This window comes from Arachis ipaensis, chromosome B3 (genome assembly GCF_059453495.1).
Source record: "Arachis ipaensis isolate K30076 ecotype BB chromosome B3, ASM5945349v1, whole genome shotgun sequence".
NCBI classification, from domain to species: domain Eukaryota; kingdom Viridiplantae; phylum Streptophyta; class Magnoliopsida; order Fabales; family Fabaceae; genus Arachis; species Arachis ipaensis.
This window is the reverse complement of record NC_142438.1, coordinates 52,518,926-52,535,096: the sequence shown is the minus strand read 5'-3', so window position 1 is coordinate 52,535,096 and position 16,171 is coordinate 52,518,926. Positions and strand designations below refer to the sequence as shown.

General features: G+C 29.9%; 1 protein-coding gene and 1 long non-coding RNA gene across 6 annotated transcripts; one reads left to right on the top strand and one right to left on the bottom strand.

The window, feature by feature from the left end:
• Positions 1-204: 204 nt before the first annotated feature.
• MKK6 (MAP kinase kinase 6) lies at positions 205-4,442 on the bottom strand. Of its 3 annotated transcripts, none has more exons than XM_016333564.3 (9): positions 4,199-4,442; positions 3,019-3,131; positions 2,670-2,754; positions 2,190-2,324; positions 1,449-1,673; positions 1,143-1,325; positions 813-1,036; positions 593-638; positions 205-495 (listed from the first exon to the last, which is right to left on the bottom strand). In XM_016333564.3, the coding sequence occupies exons 2-9, from the start codon at positions 3,096-3,098 to the stop codon at positions 403-405; spliced, it is 1,071 nt and encodes a 356-aa protein (XP_016189050.1). In that variant the 5' UTR covers positions 3,099-3,131; positions 4,199-4,442; the 3' UTR covers positions 205-402. The 3 variants fall into 3 exon arrangements, with proteins under 3 accessions (XP_016189050.1, XP_016189051.1, XP_088364953.1); XM_016333565.3 differs by having other exon boundaries at positions 4,195-4,417; XM_088508827.1 differs by lacking the exon at positions 4,199-4,442 and adding an exon at positions 3,589-3,697.
• Positions 4,443-12,524: 8,082 nt separating this feature from the next.
• Positions 12,525-14,403, top strand: LOC107634430 (uncharacterized). 3 transcript variants are annotated; one of them, XR_015907146.1, is made up of 4 exons: positions 12,525-12,833; positions 13,578-13,658; positions 13,758-13,973; positions 14,075-14,403. It is a non-coding gene; the product is annotated as an uncharacterized LOC107634430 (long non-coding RNA). The 3 variants fall into 3 exon arrangements; XR_002359368.2 differs by having other exon boundaries at positions 12,526-12,833; positions 13,767-13,973; XR_015907147.1 differs by lacking the exon at positions 13,578-13,658 and having other exon boundaries at positions 13,781-13,973.
• Positions 14,404-16,171: the final 1,768 nt, after the last annotated feature.

Below are 16,171 nucleotides of genomic sequence, written 5' to 3'. Positions count from 1 at the left end.
ACAATTAGCCTTTATTAGATGACGTTAATTTTGCGGTGCTACTGTTCTTTAGAAGGCACCACAGAATCCACCTTGAAGATGAAACACTCGTAAATCGTAATACAAATATAACTTCTCAAGTCTCAACGTCAAAACACAATATATTTATTTTAGTATCTCAAGTTGGTTCAAGGATGTAGGAATTTTAATGATGAAAGAATAAACTACCAAAATGGTGAAGCTATTGAATGCAAACATCTATTACACAAATAAGTTTAATGAAATTATAATTGAAGTTAACAATCTCAAAACTGACACGGATATATATTTCTATTGTAGCATCACGGACGAGAAGTTTTCATGAACTGTTTCAAGAGTTATGATTGGTCAAGTACAAATTTTACACATTGCATTTTAAGATCTTTATCTAGCAAAATTTACAGGGGGTTCCAAGCTACCTACTAAAATTCCAAGATCAAGATCTTTATCTTCAAACTTTTTTATGAAAGGATGGTCCTGTAAACACACAATAAGATTAGTAGAATCAGCATTTAAGAATTTTAATAAGATATAACATTTCATAAGTAAAAGAAAACAGCGTTAGGTTGCTAACCAGAAGCTCCAAGGATGTCAATCTATCCCGTGGATCTTTTTGGATGCTGCATTAAGCCAAATTGAACTTAGAATTGAAACAAGACAGTTTGTTCAGAATTTACAACAATTTTGGTGATACCGGATTAAACTAACAAATGGATCAAAATGACCACTTGAAATAGTTACTGATTTCAGTTTTCCTGGTAGGGACACAGAGAGTGAAACAAAATAACAATTACCAGGATGATACAAATGAACAGAACTCTGGAGAGAATTGATCTGCCGGAGCCGAAGGTGGAGGCCTTTCGACAATTGCTTCCAGAAGCTCATAGAAACTAGGGGAGCATTGCTGATCCTCGGATTGTATGTAAGGAAACCTTCCTATGGCGCACTCAAGTACTACCAAGCCCAAACTCCAGATATCACTGCTACAATCATAAGTGCTCCCACTAATTCTTTCTGGCTAAAAGAGGAAGCCAACAAATCAGTCTATTGATTATGATGAATTTGATTGTAGATACGAAGTATATTCTGGTAACATAGAGCCAAAAAAAAAAAAAGGCACATACCGACATGTAGTTGTAAGTTCCGACAAATGTATCTCTTTGGCCCATTGAGCTTGCCAACATAGCACTAACGCCAAAATCAGTAATCTTCACCTCCCCTTTGTGATTGACTAATAGGTTGGATGGTTTGATGTCCCTATGTATCACATGTCTCTCATTATGCAAGTAAACAAGACCTTGTAACACCTGTAATATGGACATGGCTCATAAATAATTAACCAGGGAACAGTAAATGAGCCTCAATTGTTGACAGGACTAGAATGTGGCAATTTCAACAAGAAAGACTGAAAGAATTATGGTCTACCATACCTGCTTACAAACCACGGCAAGATATGGTTCCAGAATTGTTTTAACTTGTCTGACTACATCTGCCAGAGAACCGCGATCCATGTATTCTAAGACAAGCGATATAACTCCGTTATGGTAGAATGAGTGGTAACAAACCACAACATGTGGACATTGTGAAGCTTGGTTTATTTTCAGTTCCTGAACAATCTGTTTTCGAATCTCCTCTTGTATGTTCATCTGAATGACCTGCAATGAAGGACAGAAGCAAAATGTACAGGGTTGAGACTTGAAAAACAATTTTTAAATTCAGTATGCTTTACTTTAAAATGTAATCCCTTACAGCAGCGCAAGATCACAATTTTAAACTGTGTTATTGAAATAGCTAAAAACATAGACAACAAACAAATAATATAGATCAAATTTTAGGAAGAAGCAGAAAAGGCTGATCTAGAAAGTACTTCTGAAAAGAATTGCAGCATAAAAGACACAGTTTCATACTAAGGTTGCTGTCTGCATCATGTCAAGGCTCCAATCTAATTAGCTGATGATCTCAAACCTGATCTTTTAGATAGCTGCCGTATTAAGATGAACATGTGAAACAAACTTCTGAAATAAGCATTGCACTTGTTTCAAAATTTTCATGTCATGAATCCATTTGTTTTAGAAAGGAACTTTAAGGAAACTATGTTGACCTTAAAATAATGTGTCAAATAAAAACCAGACGCAATTCAAATAAGGTTATTAAGTGCAGCATGTACTCGCCTTCAGAGCAAACAATCTTCCAACCCACTTATGTTGAACAAGTTGTACTACGCCACCACTACCTTTTCCAATCACTTTGATGGTCTCAAGGTCATCAAGGGAGAAATCGAATTCCAGTTCCTTACCATCAGAAGGCTGTCCAAACAGGAAAATTACAAGTCTAAGATTAGATGCTACAAGGAAAATGAAATTGAATCAAAGTCATCAAAATTGAAACTAACAATAATTGCTGCAAACGATAGTGCAATGTACATTGTGAGGAAACTAGTAGAGAAAATTGCAACCAAGTAATCAAAACTGAACACCATAACTGATTGAAGATAAGCAATGTAGTTTCTAGATCCTAATAAAGCAATGGAAGCTGGCTTTGAAATTCAACTCATTAGGCAAAATTTATGCAAAATTGAAAATAGTATATATATATATATTAGATTAGAAAGTAGAAACAACAAATGGGAATGTGGAAGAAATAAGAGCTACCCTTGATTCTTTCTCTTCAGAGATGAGACGCAGTCCTTTCTGATTTAACAGCAGATCTCCATCATGGAATGTGCCACTTGCAGTCCTGATATAAAGAAAGTTTTCTTCTCATATAAAGACAATTCCCCGAGCTTAAAACATGAAAAAAACAAGTAATCTAAGATACTGCATGTTGGAATTGTTGTCAAACTAACCCACGTGCTAAACTAGTATATTTTGGTAGCTAGCAACAACAAAGCATAAAGAGTGACATAAAGCTAACGACGGCAACTTTACATGCGAATTTAAGTGGTGAAGCTAAGAAGACATGGGTGAGTGTTAATAGAGAAGATAGAGAGAATATAATTACAGGAATGAAGTGATGGGTGTTTCTTGAGCAGGAACAGCAAGCTTGAGCTGCTTCAATGGTGTTTTGGTCTTCATCTTCATTTGTTTCTTCGTTATTTCAGTGTCAAAGAAATGCTGAATTGATTCAACAATTTGAGCGCACAGAAAGAGGAAGAGAAAGTGTTAGAAACAGAAGGGAAAAAACAAAGGTGGGGATACTTTTGGTATATTAGATTTATAGTGAGCATAACTTTGGTATATCATTAATTCAAATGAGGATGACCGCCAATATAATTTATGCGTTATTTTATAGGGAATTGGATGGCATGGTCTTTAATTAAATAGTTTATCAAAGATAAACTGTAAGTCATTCAATTGACATACGTTATGTAACCATTTAAGTCATTCAAAGGCCAACACTAAAACATATTCCCAAGTTCCTCCAACTTCTCAATTATTATGCTTCCCTTCATACTCGGCTGAAAGCTCATAACAATCTTGAGCCTATTAAGCATCAAATTGTTGAAACTATAAGCCACAACATTCCTATATGTACTGGAAGTGAAAATAACCAAAAAAAAAAAAAAATCACCTTACAAAACAAAGCAGAATTTGTAGTTCCTTTTTGAGTCAGTGAGAATCATTAAGTATGTAACATGTTTGAGAATACCTGTGCATATTAAAAATTCTCCACCCTTTTCTAGAATCAAAAGATAAAAAAATTAACAGGAAAGAAAAAAATGGTGCAGATTTTGTACATCATATGAAACTGGAACTGAATTTATTTACTTAAGAGTTTGTATTTACTTGGAGCTCCAAAACACATATCAAAAAGAGTAGAGGCCTTTGGTAGTAGATTACTGTTTCTGTTCCATTCAAATTGCTAGAATTGAAGAAAATTACGAGTAAATGAGGCTGAAACATTAAGGTACTGCTATGATAGTGTGACACAGCAAAAATCTACAGAGTGATTCAAAAACTGTATAGTCAAAAGTGAACATTTTCTCAAATCCAGGGGACACAATGATATACAGATCAAAAGGGAAATGTTCAAACACCAACAAGGACTAATGTTTCCATGAAATTTGAAATAGGGTCTGAGAAATCAGTTAAAATTGAACGAACACAGCACCAGAAAATCAACTAATTAATCAAGCAAATTAACAAGTCAACACAACACAGCAAAGAGAGGACTCACCTACCAGAATTTCGGTGACAACGGCGAGCAGAACGGCGACGAGGGAGAGAAGCAGTACGGCGACCACGGACGGTGGCAAGCAGAATTGTGGTGAGTAGATCGGAAGGAGCTAGGGTTTGAGGTGTGTCATAGTGCAGAGCATGTGTGACTGTGTTTAGAATTTAGACTAGAGTATAGAGTTTAGACCGTTGAGACTGAGTGAGACAGTAAGGAACACTTTACTAAGCTAGCCAGCTTAGCTTTTCCTTCAATTAAGTTGGCGCCCGCCGATTATTTAAACTAGTCTTTTTCTTTTTATTTATCTATTATATATCCGAAAAAGTATTAATTTTACGATCAAAATATATTACATGTGTTGAATTTGGAAAACTGAAATAATGAGTAAATATTATTAAAATATTATTAATTGTTTAAATTGCTTCCAATGGTTTGTTTGATATTTTTGTTAGTGTGCAGGAAACAAATTAGTTTTTAATATTGGGCTAAGATGTAATTAAACCCAATTTAATTATTGAATGGCCAGCCTTACACAAAATTTATTTCATAAATAGTGGTTAATATTAAAAAAAAAAAAGATCCAAAGAGGCTCAAGTAATGAGAGCACAGTTTGGTTACTAAACAAGTTTAGCCCAATAATAATTATTCACTTCAAGTGGCTAAACAATTAAAAGGCAAAAAAAAAGAAGGAAATGGTCCAAACCCTTAGTAACTCGTTCGGTAGTCACAAACCAAAGAAAATTTAAATTGCCAAAGTTATCATTCTTGGTTATTGAAAGTAAAAATCCAATTGAGTTTAATTTCATTAAAAACATGCTTTAGTAACTACACCGTTGATAATCGCAACTCCAAATTCAATTCAATTTAATTTGTATTGATGACTTCCAATGAAAGCTGTTCTCTCTTCTCTCTCCTCTCTTTTGCTTTCGGTCACATCTTTCATTAAAAAAAAAAGAAAGAAGAAAATTAAAACCAAAGCCTATGAAGAAAGACTAAGAAAGATTGTTTCCACAAAAGGAAAGATTTGAAGAAAGACTTAAAGATTTGTTGCCAAGGAAAGAATGAAATGCCTCGATTCATGAAGCAAATCTATCTTGAAGGCACAGCAAAGATTTATTTCCATTTTTGTGAAGAAGATAGCCTCTGAGTCTCAGGTAGGGAAGAAACAAAAATGGGAAGCTTGAAGCCAGCCTGGGTCAGACGCTCATCAACGTTCATAATCAATTCTTGGGGTCAAAGTCAAGATCAATGGCCAAGATTGAAGAAAATGGATGAAAAAGGTTGAGAGAGGTACATGCATGTAGTTTCGGTTTTTCCTCTCTCTTCCTTTTGTTCAAACCGTGACTTAACCTATGTTGGAAAAGAAGTTGCTGGGTTGGTTGAACCGGTTTCAACCTTGGGAGCTTCCCCTTCTATAATAAGGGTGAACGGCCAAGGGTTGAGATCAAGGAGTGAGAGCACACGTTTGGGTTCCCATAGTTCTTTGAGTTGTTTATTCTTCTCCTTCATGGCTTTCATTGAATATTTCTTTTTCTCAGTGAGTCTGTCTGTATTTCATTGGTAAAAGGCAAAATGTGAGGTTTTGTAAGAAAAAGCCAATGAGTGGAAAAATGCAGAGAGTTAAAGAAAAATCCATATTTATCTCAGAAATTCTTTGTATGTATTTTTGTTTTGTTGTCATGATCTTGAGGGAATTCCCTTACAAGTTGGGTTAGCACTTTGCGGTTGAAAGCCAGGTTTGAGTTCTAGTCAAGTTCAGGTTGGGTTAGAATCTGGACTTATTCCCTTGTAAGTTGGGTTGACACTTTGCAGTTGAAAGCTTGGTTTAAGTCCAAGTCAAGTTCAGATTGGGAATAGAATCTGGATTTGTCCCAGATAGGAATGGGTAGTTCCTAAGGAGAAATTAGTGTTTGTAATATTAAAAAAGAGATAGTGAAATTCTATTATTGTTGTGATGGAGATTGGATATAGGCCACATTGCACCTAATGGCTGAACCAGGATATATCTGCTGTTAATTCTTCTTCTCTACTCCTTTCTCTGTTTTTGTTAATCAGGAGATGAAAACAAAAGTGTCTCTCAAGGCACGAGACAAAACAAAAGTGTCTCTTAACTCGACACGAGACAAAAGCAGAAATATCTCCTAAAGTTTGGTTGAAAAATCAGAGATTGAGATTCAGCAAAAAAGGGGGCTAAGATTCAACCCCCCTTCTCTTAGCCACTGATTACCATCAATTGGTATCAGAGCTTGGTCTCAAAGAGATCAAGCTTCACAGCTTGGAGGAAAGATCCTGATGGTGAATAACATGAATTTTTACACAGTGGCTTATACTCTGACTGAAGGATAGTCCAACAACAGATATCCATTCTTCAAAAAAAAAAAAAAAACAGCCGCTGATGGTGTTGTCACTCCTAAAATTGAAGCAGATTAGAACGAAGATGACAAGAAGGTAGAACTAAATGTCAAGGCTATTAACATGCTGAACTGTGCAACCAGCTTTGAGGAATACTTGAAGGTTTCAAGATGCAAAACAGCAAAGAAAACCTGGGATAAGATCCAAGTCACACATGAGGGCACCATACAAGTAAAAGAAACTAGAAGTGACATGCTGAGCAAAGAGTATGAGATATTCTCTATGAAGGAAGGAGAATCAATTGATGATATGTTCGAGAGATTCTTTATCATCATTAATAGCTTGGACGCTATAGGGATTATTCATTCCGAACGGATGCTAGTGAGAAAAATCTTGAGAAGTTTGACAAGAGAGTCGAAAACTAAGGATACTGTTATCTATGAAAGAAGTAACCTAAGTGAAATGACCTATAATGAGTTGAGAGAAAAGTTACTAGCATGTGAAATCACTCAAAAAAAATGATACAAAAAAAAAGGAGAGGAAAGAAGTGGCTCTTAAATCTTGCCCTGAATCATTGGATGATGAATGTAGTGACTGTTTATAAAATGACGAGTTTGTATGTTTTGCTAGAAAACTTAGAAGAACGATGAGACTCAAAGGAAGAAGCAGAGGTGGTAACTCAAAGGAACCAAAAAGGAAGGGACTTATGGCTTCTTGGAAGGATCTCAAGATTGAATCAGATGAGAAAGGAAACTCCGAAGATGAAGCCCGAATCTATTTCACGGCTGATGATGAAGATCAACAAGAAGAGGTAAATTTCTATGACTTATCTCTTGATGATTTGCATGTTATTATTGATGAGTTCACTCACCATTCTGAAAAATTGTTGAATAAATACAACAAATGTAAATATGAAAATGAAGTTTCGAAAGATGAAAATGAGTTTTTGAAAGAAAAGGTGAAGGAGACCAAATGTGCTTTTGATTTCATTGAAGAAAATAGATTTTTGAAATCTGAAATTGAAAAGTTCAAAGAAAAGCACATCATTAATCCTTCTTAAGAACTTATTGCTGAAAATAAAAGATTAAATAAAATGATCAAAAGTTTGAATAATGATTTAGCAAAATTTGTACATAGTTCTAGCAACTTGGACAAATTACTTGCTAATCAAAGACATTTTTTGAAAAAATCAGGTTTAGGGTATGTAACAAATATGATGCAATTTTTGAAAAATCACTTGCAAAATTTTCAGCATCATTTTCAAGAATAAAATCATCATTTGATAAATCTAGTCTTGAATGTTCATCTAACCTTGATGCTGATTTTGAAAAGTTAGATTTTGATAAAAAAAAATACATCTTATTTAAAGTCTGAACCTACTTCAAATAACTTTGGTTTGGGTTACATCTCTAACAATGAGGCCGCTTTTAAAAAATTTTTCTTTCACAAAAGAGCCTCACGTTCTAGAAACCCATATGTGTTAAGAAATTCTGGTTTAAGATTTTTTTCAAAGAGGAGGTACAAATGATAGAGATGGATCTTTCAAAAGAGATGCATCATTTTCAAATACCAGAAAATTCAGCATCATACCTTTAATCGTTTTCAGCAACATGCTCACACAAATCATTGTTTTAATTGCAATAAACCTGGTATCTTTTCTTTCCAATGCTTTATTAACAAAAGAAGAGTAGGAAACAAAACATACAAGGCTGTTTGTGATTTTAATGCACTTGGACAACCAAAAAAGATTAACTTCAAAGGATCCAAATTAGTTTGGATACCTAAAGTCACTTAAAAGATTTGTGCAGTTTTGTTTAAGCATCCAAGAAGAAAAAAGACATGTGATACTTGAATAGTGGATGCTCTAAGCACATGACCGAAAAATTCACTTTCTTCATTAAGCTTGATATATACGATGGAAGCTTTGTGACTTTCGGTAACAATGAAAAATTGTGGCCATAGGTAAGGTTGGTAAGAATTTCTCAACTTTCATTGATGTTGTATTTTGAGTTGATGGTTAAAACACAATCTTCTAACCATTAGCAAATTGTGTGATTTATGTTGTTTGGCTATTTTCAAGAAATTAAAATGCTTGGTTGTGTGTGAAAAATCTGGTGAAATTTTGTTTAAAGTTAAAAGATACAATAATATGTATGGACTAACCTTAGAAGAACTAAAAGAACAAAATGTAGCTTGTTTTACTTCCATGGAATCTAAGAAATGGTTACGCCATAAGAAATTAAAACATGCAAGACTGTTTTGAGTTTCTAAACTTGTGAAAAAGAATTTGGTTAGAGGTCTTCCTAAAATAAGATTTGACAAAAACATCACTTGTAATGCTTGTCAAGTGCATGTCACTTCTTTATTATAATTAAAATTATTTTTTTTTATAAAATTAAAGAGTTCTCTCTTCTTTTTCTCTCTCTATTTCTTTATCTCTTTGATTCTTTCATCTATTTTATCTCTCTTATATATCATTATTAATAATTAATTATAAATTTGATAATTAAAATATAGAACATAATATTTTCTATTTATAACTAAAATTAAATTAAAATTAAAATATTAAAACTAAAATATAGTTATATTTATTATTCTATTATATATTACTAATTTTACAACTAAATTGTGATACACGTCACTCTCTCGTTACAACTAAATCAAATCTTTTCTTCTAAAACTAAATAGTTCTCTTTTCACTTCTCTCTCTCTATTTCTCTATCCCTCTCATTCTTTCACCAATTATATCTCTCTTATACATCATTATTAATAACTAATTATAAATTTGACAATCAAAATATGTAACATAATATGTTTTAATTGTAATTAAAATTAAATTAAAAATGAAATATAACTATATTATATTAATAATTTAACAACTAAAATATGTCACATAACACTTTTTTATTAAAATTGAGAAAAAATATTTTCTTCCAAAATTAATAAATTCTCTTCCTATGCCAATGAGTTATAGCTCAGATGGCATAGTCTCTCCATACTCACTTAAGAGGTCGCAGGTTTGAGTCTCCTTATCTTCGATAAAAAAAACTCTCTTCCTATATTTTCTTATCCACCTCTCTCTCTCCTTCTCTATTTCTCTCTACTCTTTCCACTCTATACATAATTTATAATTTATATTTTATATTACTAACTTAATAAACCAAAATGTGTTACAAAATATTCTTTTAATACAATTAAAAAAAATAAAATATTTTCTTTTAAAATTAACAAACTTTCTCTCTCTTTCTTCTTTATCTTTCTTCCTCTTTTTTCTTTCTTTCTCTATTTCTATTTACCTTTTTATTTTATAAAAAATAAAATTAATAAAATAATATAATTCAAAAAATTATAAAATTATAAAAAACATTAAATTTATAATTAAATATAATTAAAAAATAATCCTATAATATTAGTCACATAAAATATTATTATTATATACATATTTTTTAATTTTTTTATTTAGTTTTAAATTTTCACCGATTATTTTTAAAATGTATATTTTTACTTTTCTTTCTTCAAATATTATTACATATAATTCGAATGTTGTAATTAATAATTTGAATCAAGATTCAATTATTTTAAAAAAATTATTTTAAGTTAATTTTATAAATATCAATATAAATTTTTTTATACTAATATCTAATTATATATATATATAGAGAGAGAAAGAGAAAATATTATTTTAAATAATAAATATTAAATTTAATTATTTTTATTTATGCAACAATTAATATCTGATTAAATATAAAAATATATATATTAAATTCTTTTAAATTTTAGATAACGAAAATTAAAATTAATTATTAGTAAAAAAATAAACTCTTTTACATAAAAAATAACTAAAAAACTTATTAATTATCTTTTTATTATTTATGAAAATTTTAGTCTTTTTAGTCAATAGAAACTTTTGTTCTGAACGATTTTTTTAAAATAGTTTGATTTTATAAATTTTTTTTGTTATAATTTATAATATTAGAATAAAATTAATATAATTTTAAAAAATTTATATTTTTTAGTATTATTATTATTACAGACAAAAATACTAATTAATATAAAAAAGTTTAGGCCAAAAAATTTTGATGCGAAGTTTTTTTGGAATTATGTTTCAAGATGGGGGTTGGAAGGCGTTATGCAAAATTGTCGGCAGATTTGTTTTTAGTTTCTCTCCTTGTAACTTGCAGAAAGCGAGATTGTTTTTTTTTTTAATTAAAAAATCTAATTCGCAACTTGCTTTTTATACAAGAGAAATAATTGATTTAGAATCAAGAAAGTATGGATATATGATGCATTGGTCAGGGAAAACAAAGACATGATCAGTTTAAAGCCACTCAAACATAAATGGTTCATCACACATACATAAGTAGTGTTTGAATAGTGTATTTAGAGAGAGATATAGTGTATTTATATTATATATATATATATTAGAAAGGTAGTTAGTAGCAGCAATGCACTAGAAATAACAAAATAAATATGTTGTTTTCGAATTCTAATTTCGTTGTCTTTACTATTAGTTATATATTTTTTTATTTTTTTTATTTTTGAGAAAAAAAATCAAACGCTACCAAACACATACATAAATCACTAGAAAAAAAAAATAAGAAAAATAAAAAATTTGGGGTTAAACTCATAAATCCTCAAAATAATCACAATCAACATAAAAATTAATTAAAATATCATGTTTCATGTGATTAAAATTAAAGCAGTTTATTATGTAAATATCTTGACAGAAAATTAAAATTTAAATAATAAATTATTAATTTTATTGTCTTGAAATATGGATAAACTTTACTCAAATTAAAAAAATAAAATACAAGATAACTTCAACAAATAACATATAATTTAAGTGTACTAAAATTTAGTAAATAATTATTAAAATAAATTTTATCAGAATAAATTAAAATTTGATCTGTTTTTTTATATAATTAAAGTTAAACTGTTGAGTATTTATTTTATGAATATTATACTCTATCAGTAGTTTAGTCTCACAATAATTACTATGAGAAAATTTCGTTCTTTTATTTTTAAATATTTTTTCTTGATCAATTTTTTTTTTGTTTTTTTTTTTCACTAATCACAATATCATCTCTTTTGAGTTCATCAAAATTTATGATTTTAAAATCTATTTTAGTGTTCTCTCGAAAGAATCAGAAATCCTAATTGAAATCAGAAATCCTAGTTGAATTGAGAATTAAGTTGGGTTAGTCTAATAGTTAATTTATTAGTTCGTTTAAATAAGTGTTAGGGATTCAATTTTTATCTTGTACATGTAGCAAGTGACAAATCTTAAATGGAATTTAATTTTGTGATGGATTAGTCTTTAATTTGTCAGAATAAAAAATACCGTAAAAAAAATTTAGTTAAAATATCAATTCTAAAATTTTCTAAAGGTGATGTACTAAAATATATAAATTTTTTTTGGTTAAATAAGTTTTACAATAAATATTAGTAGTCGGTTACTCAAAATAATAATGATCTCAGCCACGTATGATATCTAGGCCAGCCTATTACACAAAATATAATTCAATAATAAATTCTTAAAATGGTTAATTTATAGCATTTCTTAAAATATTTTATTTTATTAACTAATGCAGAGAAAAGCTTTTTACTTGCTGAGAAATAAATATTAGAGTTGAATTTTTTTAATCTTAAATATGATTAATTAAATAATAGTAAATTTTTATATTTATAATATATTAATGTTAATTCATAGATTTAATTACTCTGTAGATTCCTATAGTTTCACCGAATTTTCAATTAGATCCTTATACTTTTTTTCTTTTCATTTGGGTCTCTATATGTTTTTTTTTCAATTAAGTCCTATGGTAAAAAAAAAACGTTTAAAATAACAGAATATTCCGTTTAAAAAATGAATATTCTTTTAATTGGGTTAAAGTAACTAGTTGAACGTACATCTATTTCTCAAAAATACCAAAAGAACCCTTGGTTGGCATTTTATCCTAAAGGAAAAAAAAAAAAAACCTAGCCCCTTAAGTTGCTCTCTGGAGATCGTGTCCACTGCCTTCTTCTCCTGCGTTGGTCCATCGTCTTCATCCATCTCCGTCGTCGTCTGCGGCAGACGCTTGGTGGTTATTCGTCCGTCGCCTCCTTCTCTCTGTGCTAGTCTGTTTGTTCTGCGTTGCTCTGTTTTGCGGTCTTATGCGTTGTTTGCCTGTCCAAGCCCTCGCCGTCCCTGGCCGTGCTTTGCCGCGTCGCGCCTTTCCGACCATCGCCGCGTCGCGCCTTGCCGCTCGTCGCCGCGCTGCGCCTCTCCTCGATCTGTCTCAAAACAGGTGACATTAAAATTGATTTTTTTTTCAGTTTTTAAAATTTGATGCAACATGTTTATGCATATGTCAATTTTTTTAAAATATTGCATTGGTTGAATACCTATTTCTTGAATTGATTTCTGAATTTTTTTGATACAATGGATTAGGGTTTACAATATGGATATTTATGTACATGGGTTTTGTTAATTGGTGAATTGACATATGAATTAGTTTTCGTTAGCTGTGTGTATTAAAGAGGGGAATTTTTACTGTCAAACTGGGCAAATTTTGCTTTTTCCAACAATAAATGGTGTCCTGCTTCTGCAGGCTTCAATGCCTCTTGATTTTTCTATTCAGTTCTCATGGATGATTTAGAGTTTTGCTATAAATCAGAAGTTTTATATTTAAGGTCTAATGGAAGCCGAAAGCCATTAGACATAATGTCATTTTATATTGATAGTGCAATATATGCCATCCCCTATTTGGCGCCTTAGATAGATTCTGGTCATCTGCTCACATATTGAGTTTTATGCTGAGTAGGATTCATTCTTAAGGTGCTTCAAGTCAATTTGATCAGAACCTTGGAACTGGAATGTTTATTTATTTCCTTTGTGGTGCTTTGGAGTTGTAATTTGGTATTTGGTTCTGTTCCCTGCAAGATGAACATATTGCTTTACCATATTTGCTTACATGTGATGCATCATATAGTATTACTAATGAAATATTGCTATCTGCCTAGCTAATTTTAGATGATACTTATCCTTATAGAGATATACTTTGATGCTGACATTATCGAAAAGAAAAAAAAAGATTTAAAGGACATGATTTGATCTTCAGTTTTAAAAACAGGTGACATTAAAATTGATTTTTTTTTAATTTTTAAGATTTGATGTAACATGTTTATGCATATGTCAATTTTTTTAAAACATGGCATTGGTTGAAACTAAGTTGTTGCAGATTGAATGGACCAGGGGTTTTGTTCCTAGAAAGGACTTTCTCAAATGTGGAGACTTGCAAAATGCAAGGCTTTATGTTCATGTGAAGCCGACACTTAGTGGAACTTTCACAGACATTGCAATGTGGATTTTCTGTCCATTCAATAGACCAGTCACTCTTAAAATTAGAATAAAAAACATACCTTTTGAGAATTGGCTTTTAATTAAGGTTTGGTGCTATTCATTTGATATTATTTGTTGTTGTTGATTTGTGTTTTCATTAAAAATCTTAGTGTGTTTTCTGAAGTTACAATTTATCATATCTTTTAGAAAAATATTTTGTTGTGACAAAGACGGTGTGAAGATGCATTGTATTCCCTGCTCATTTTTTGTGCTCGACGGCTTGTGCGTCACTTGGCATCAGTTGCAATGACAAAGATCATATCCAAGGGAGATGGAATATTTGTTTATGCTAGAGCAAGCAGCTTTTAGGGATTTCTTTCTGATGGTTCTTGTTACCATAAGAAAAATTCATTTTTTCAATATACTTGCTTTTGAGTTTTTGTCAGCCAAATTGATTCTCTTGTATAAGGAACTATATAGAACTCAATTTTTGTAAATAATTTTAGTTATTATTTTATCAATGGTTCTTGTTATCATATGTCATATGCAAGTTCTTTCATTATGTTGGTTATAATAAATACTTGAGTGATGGAAATTAAATTTTATATTTTACTTATTACTATTATTTGTGTTTCATTTTATTCATTACTTTTTTTTGTATATTCTTAAAATAAGGTATTTTGAAAGTCCAAAAAAATAAACAGAAGGTATTTTTGGTACAATTTGTATATAAATAAAAAAATGATAGTGATAAAATAAAAGGGATTATAGGAATATTTTTTATGTCGTAGAATCATTAAATAGGGATTATAGGAATATATTTCATTGAATATTTATAATTTTTTCAAATTTTTAATTAGGTCCTTATACTTTTTTTCTTTTCAATTAGGTCCCTAGGGGTATACAAGTAATTTCACAATTCACTAGCATTTTTTTTAACGTTTAACGTTAACAAGGATTAAATTGAAAAAAAAATAATGTATAGAGACCCAATTAAAAAGAAAAAAAGTATAGGGACCTAATTGAAAATTTAGTAAAACTATAGGGACCTGCAAAGTAATTAAACCTAATTCATATACTATTTAACTATAATTCGGTCTTTAAAATTCTTAACACTGGTCAAAATAGTTTTTGAATTTTAAAAATAATTAAAATAATTTTTAAATTTATAAATCATGAATCTTTACTTATCCCTAATTTAATAATTCGTTTATCTCATTATATATATATATATATATATATATATATAGATTTTAGTAGAACTATATTAGGTGGTTACAACAGTAATTATATAAGTATTGTTAAAATTAAAGTCATATTTTTCTAATATTATGATAATACTTTATTTAAATAACACATTTTTAAAAAGAATTGTTTAACAAAAAAATATTATTTTAATTTTAACCATACTTTTTAAAATATGATAATCACTGTAGTATAATCATACTAAAATAACTAATACTATATTGTAAATTGTTATCGTTTCAAAATTGTTTATTATTTGAATTAAATTTAAATTGTTATTTTTTTATTTTTAGCAATAATTTAAATTTGAATATTATGATAGGCAATTTTATTGATGTTAAAAATTTTAAAAAAAAGATTATAAACAATATTGCTATAATTTAACTATTTTTATGTGTTTAAATTATGATTAAATTTTTACTTATCAAATTTTATTAGAGTAATTTTAATTTATTTTATTTTGTTTTACATAAAAAAAATTGGAACACTAGTTGCAGCCTAATAATGTGCCAAAAGCAATGCGAACTAGAAGTTTATGCTCATTTTTACTTTGACGAGCTAGGCTAGCCTGCTCTGCTTTTGGGCAGATCTTGTCAAGGTAGGGTACCATCTTCAATACTCCTAATTGTCATATTAATAAGTACGTGCTCATAAAATTTGAAGGTTTGTAAATAACTTCAAAAGGGAATTGAATCTATGACCACTTTTTTAAACTTTTTTTTTGTTTTTGCTTTTGATTGGAATAGACATTTAGTTGCTAATAAATCTATCAAGTAAAAATTTTAGAAAAAAATTAAATTTTATTTTGTCTCTTTACAATACAATCAAGAACGGAATAACACTTAGTTTTTGGATAGTTGTGATTTCTGAGAAATAGACAATGCAGGATACTGTTACGATATGGATGTCCATATATCTATTCAATGTCTACTCATCATAATCTATTCAAGTACTATTGGGAAGTACAAACATTAAAGAATAAGCGGTGCATGTTTTTCAACATTTGAAAAAGTGAAACCTTGCACATGTATAAATAGGAGAATAAAGCTGAGACTTTTG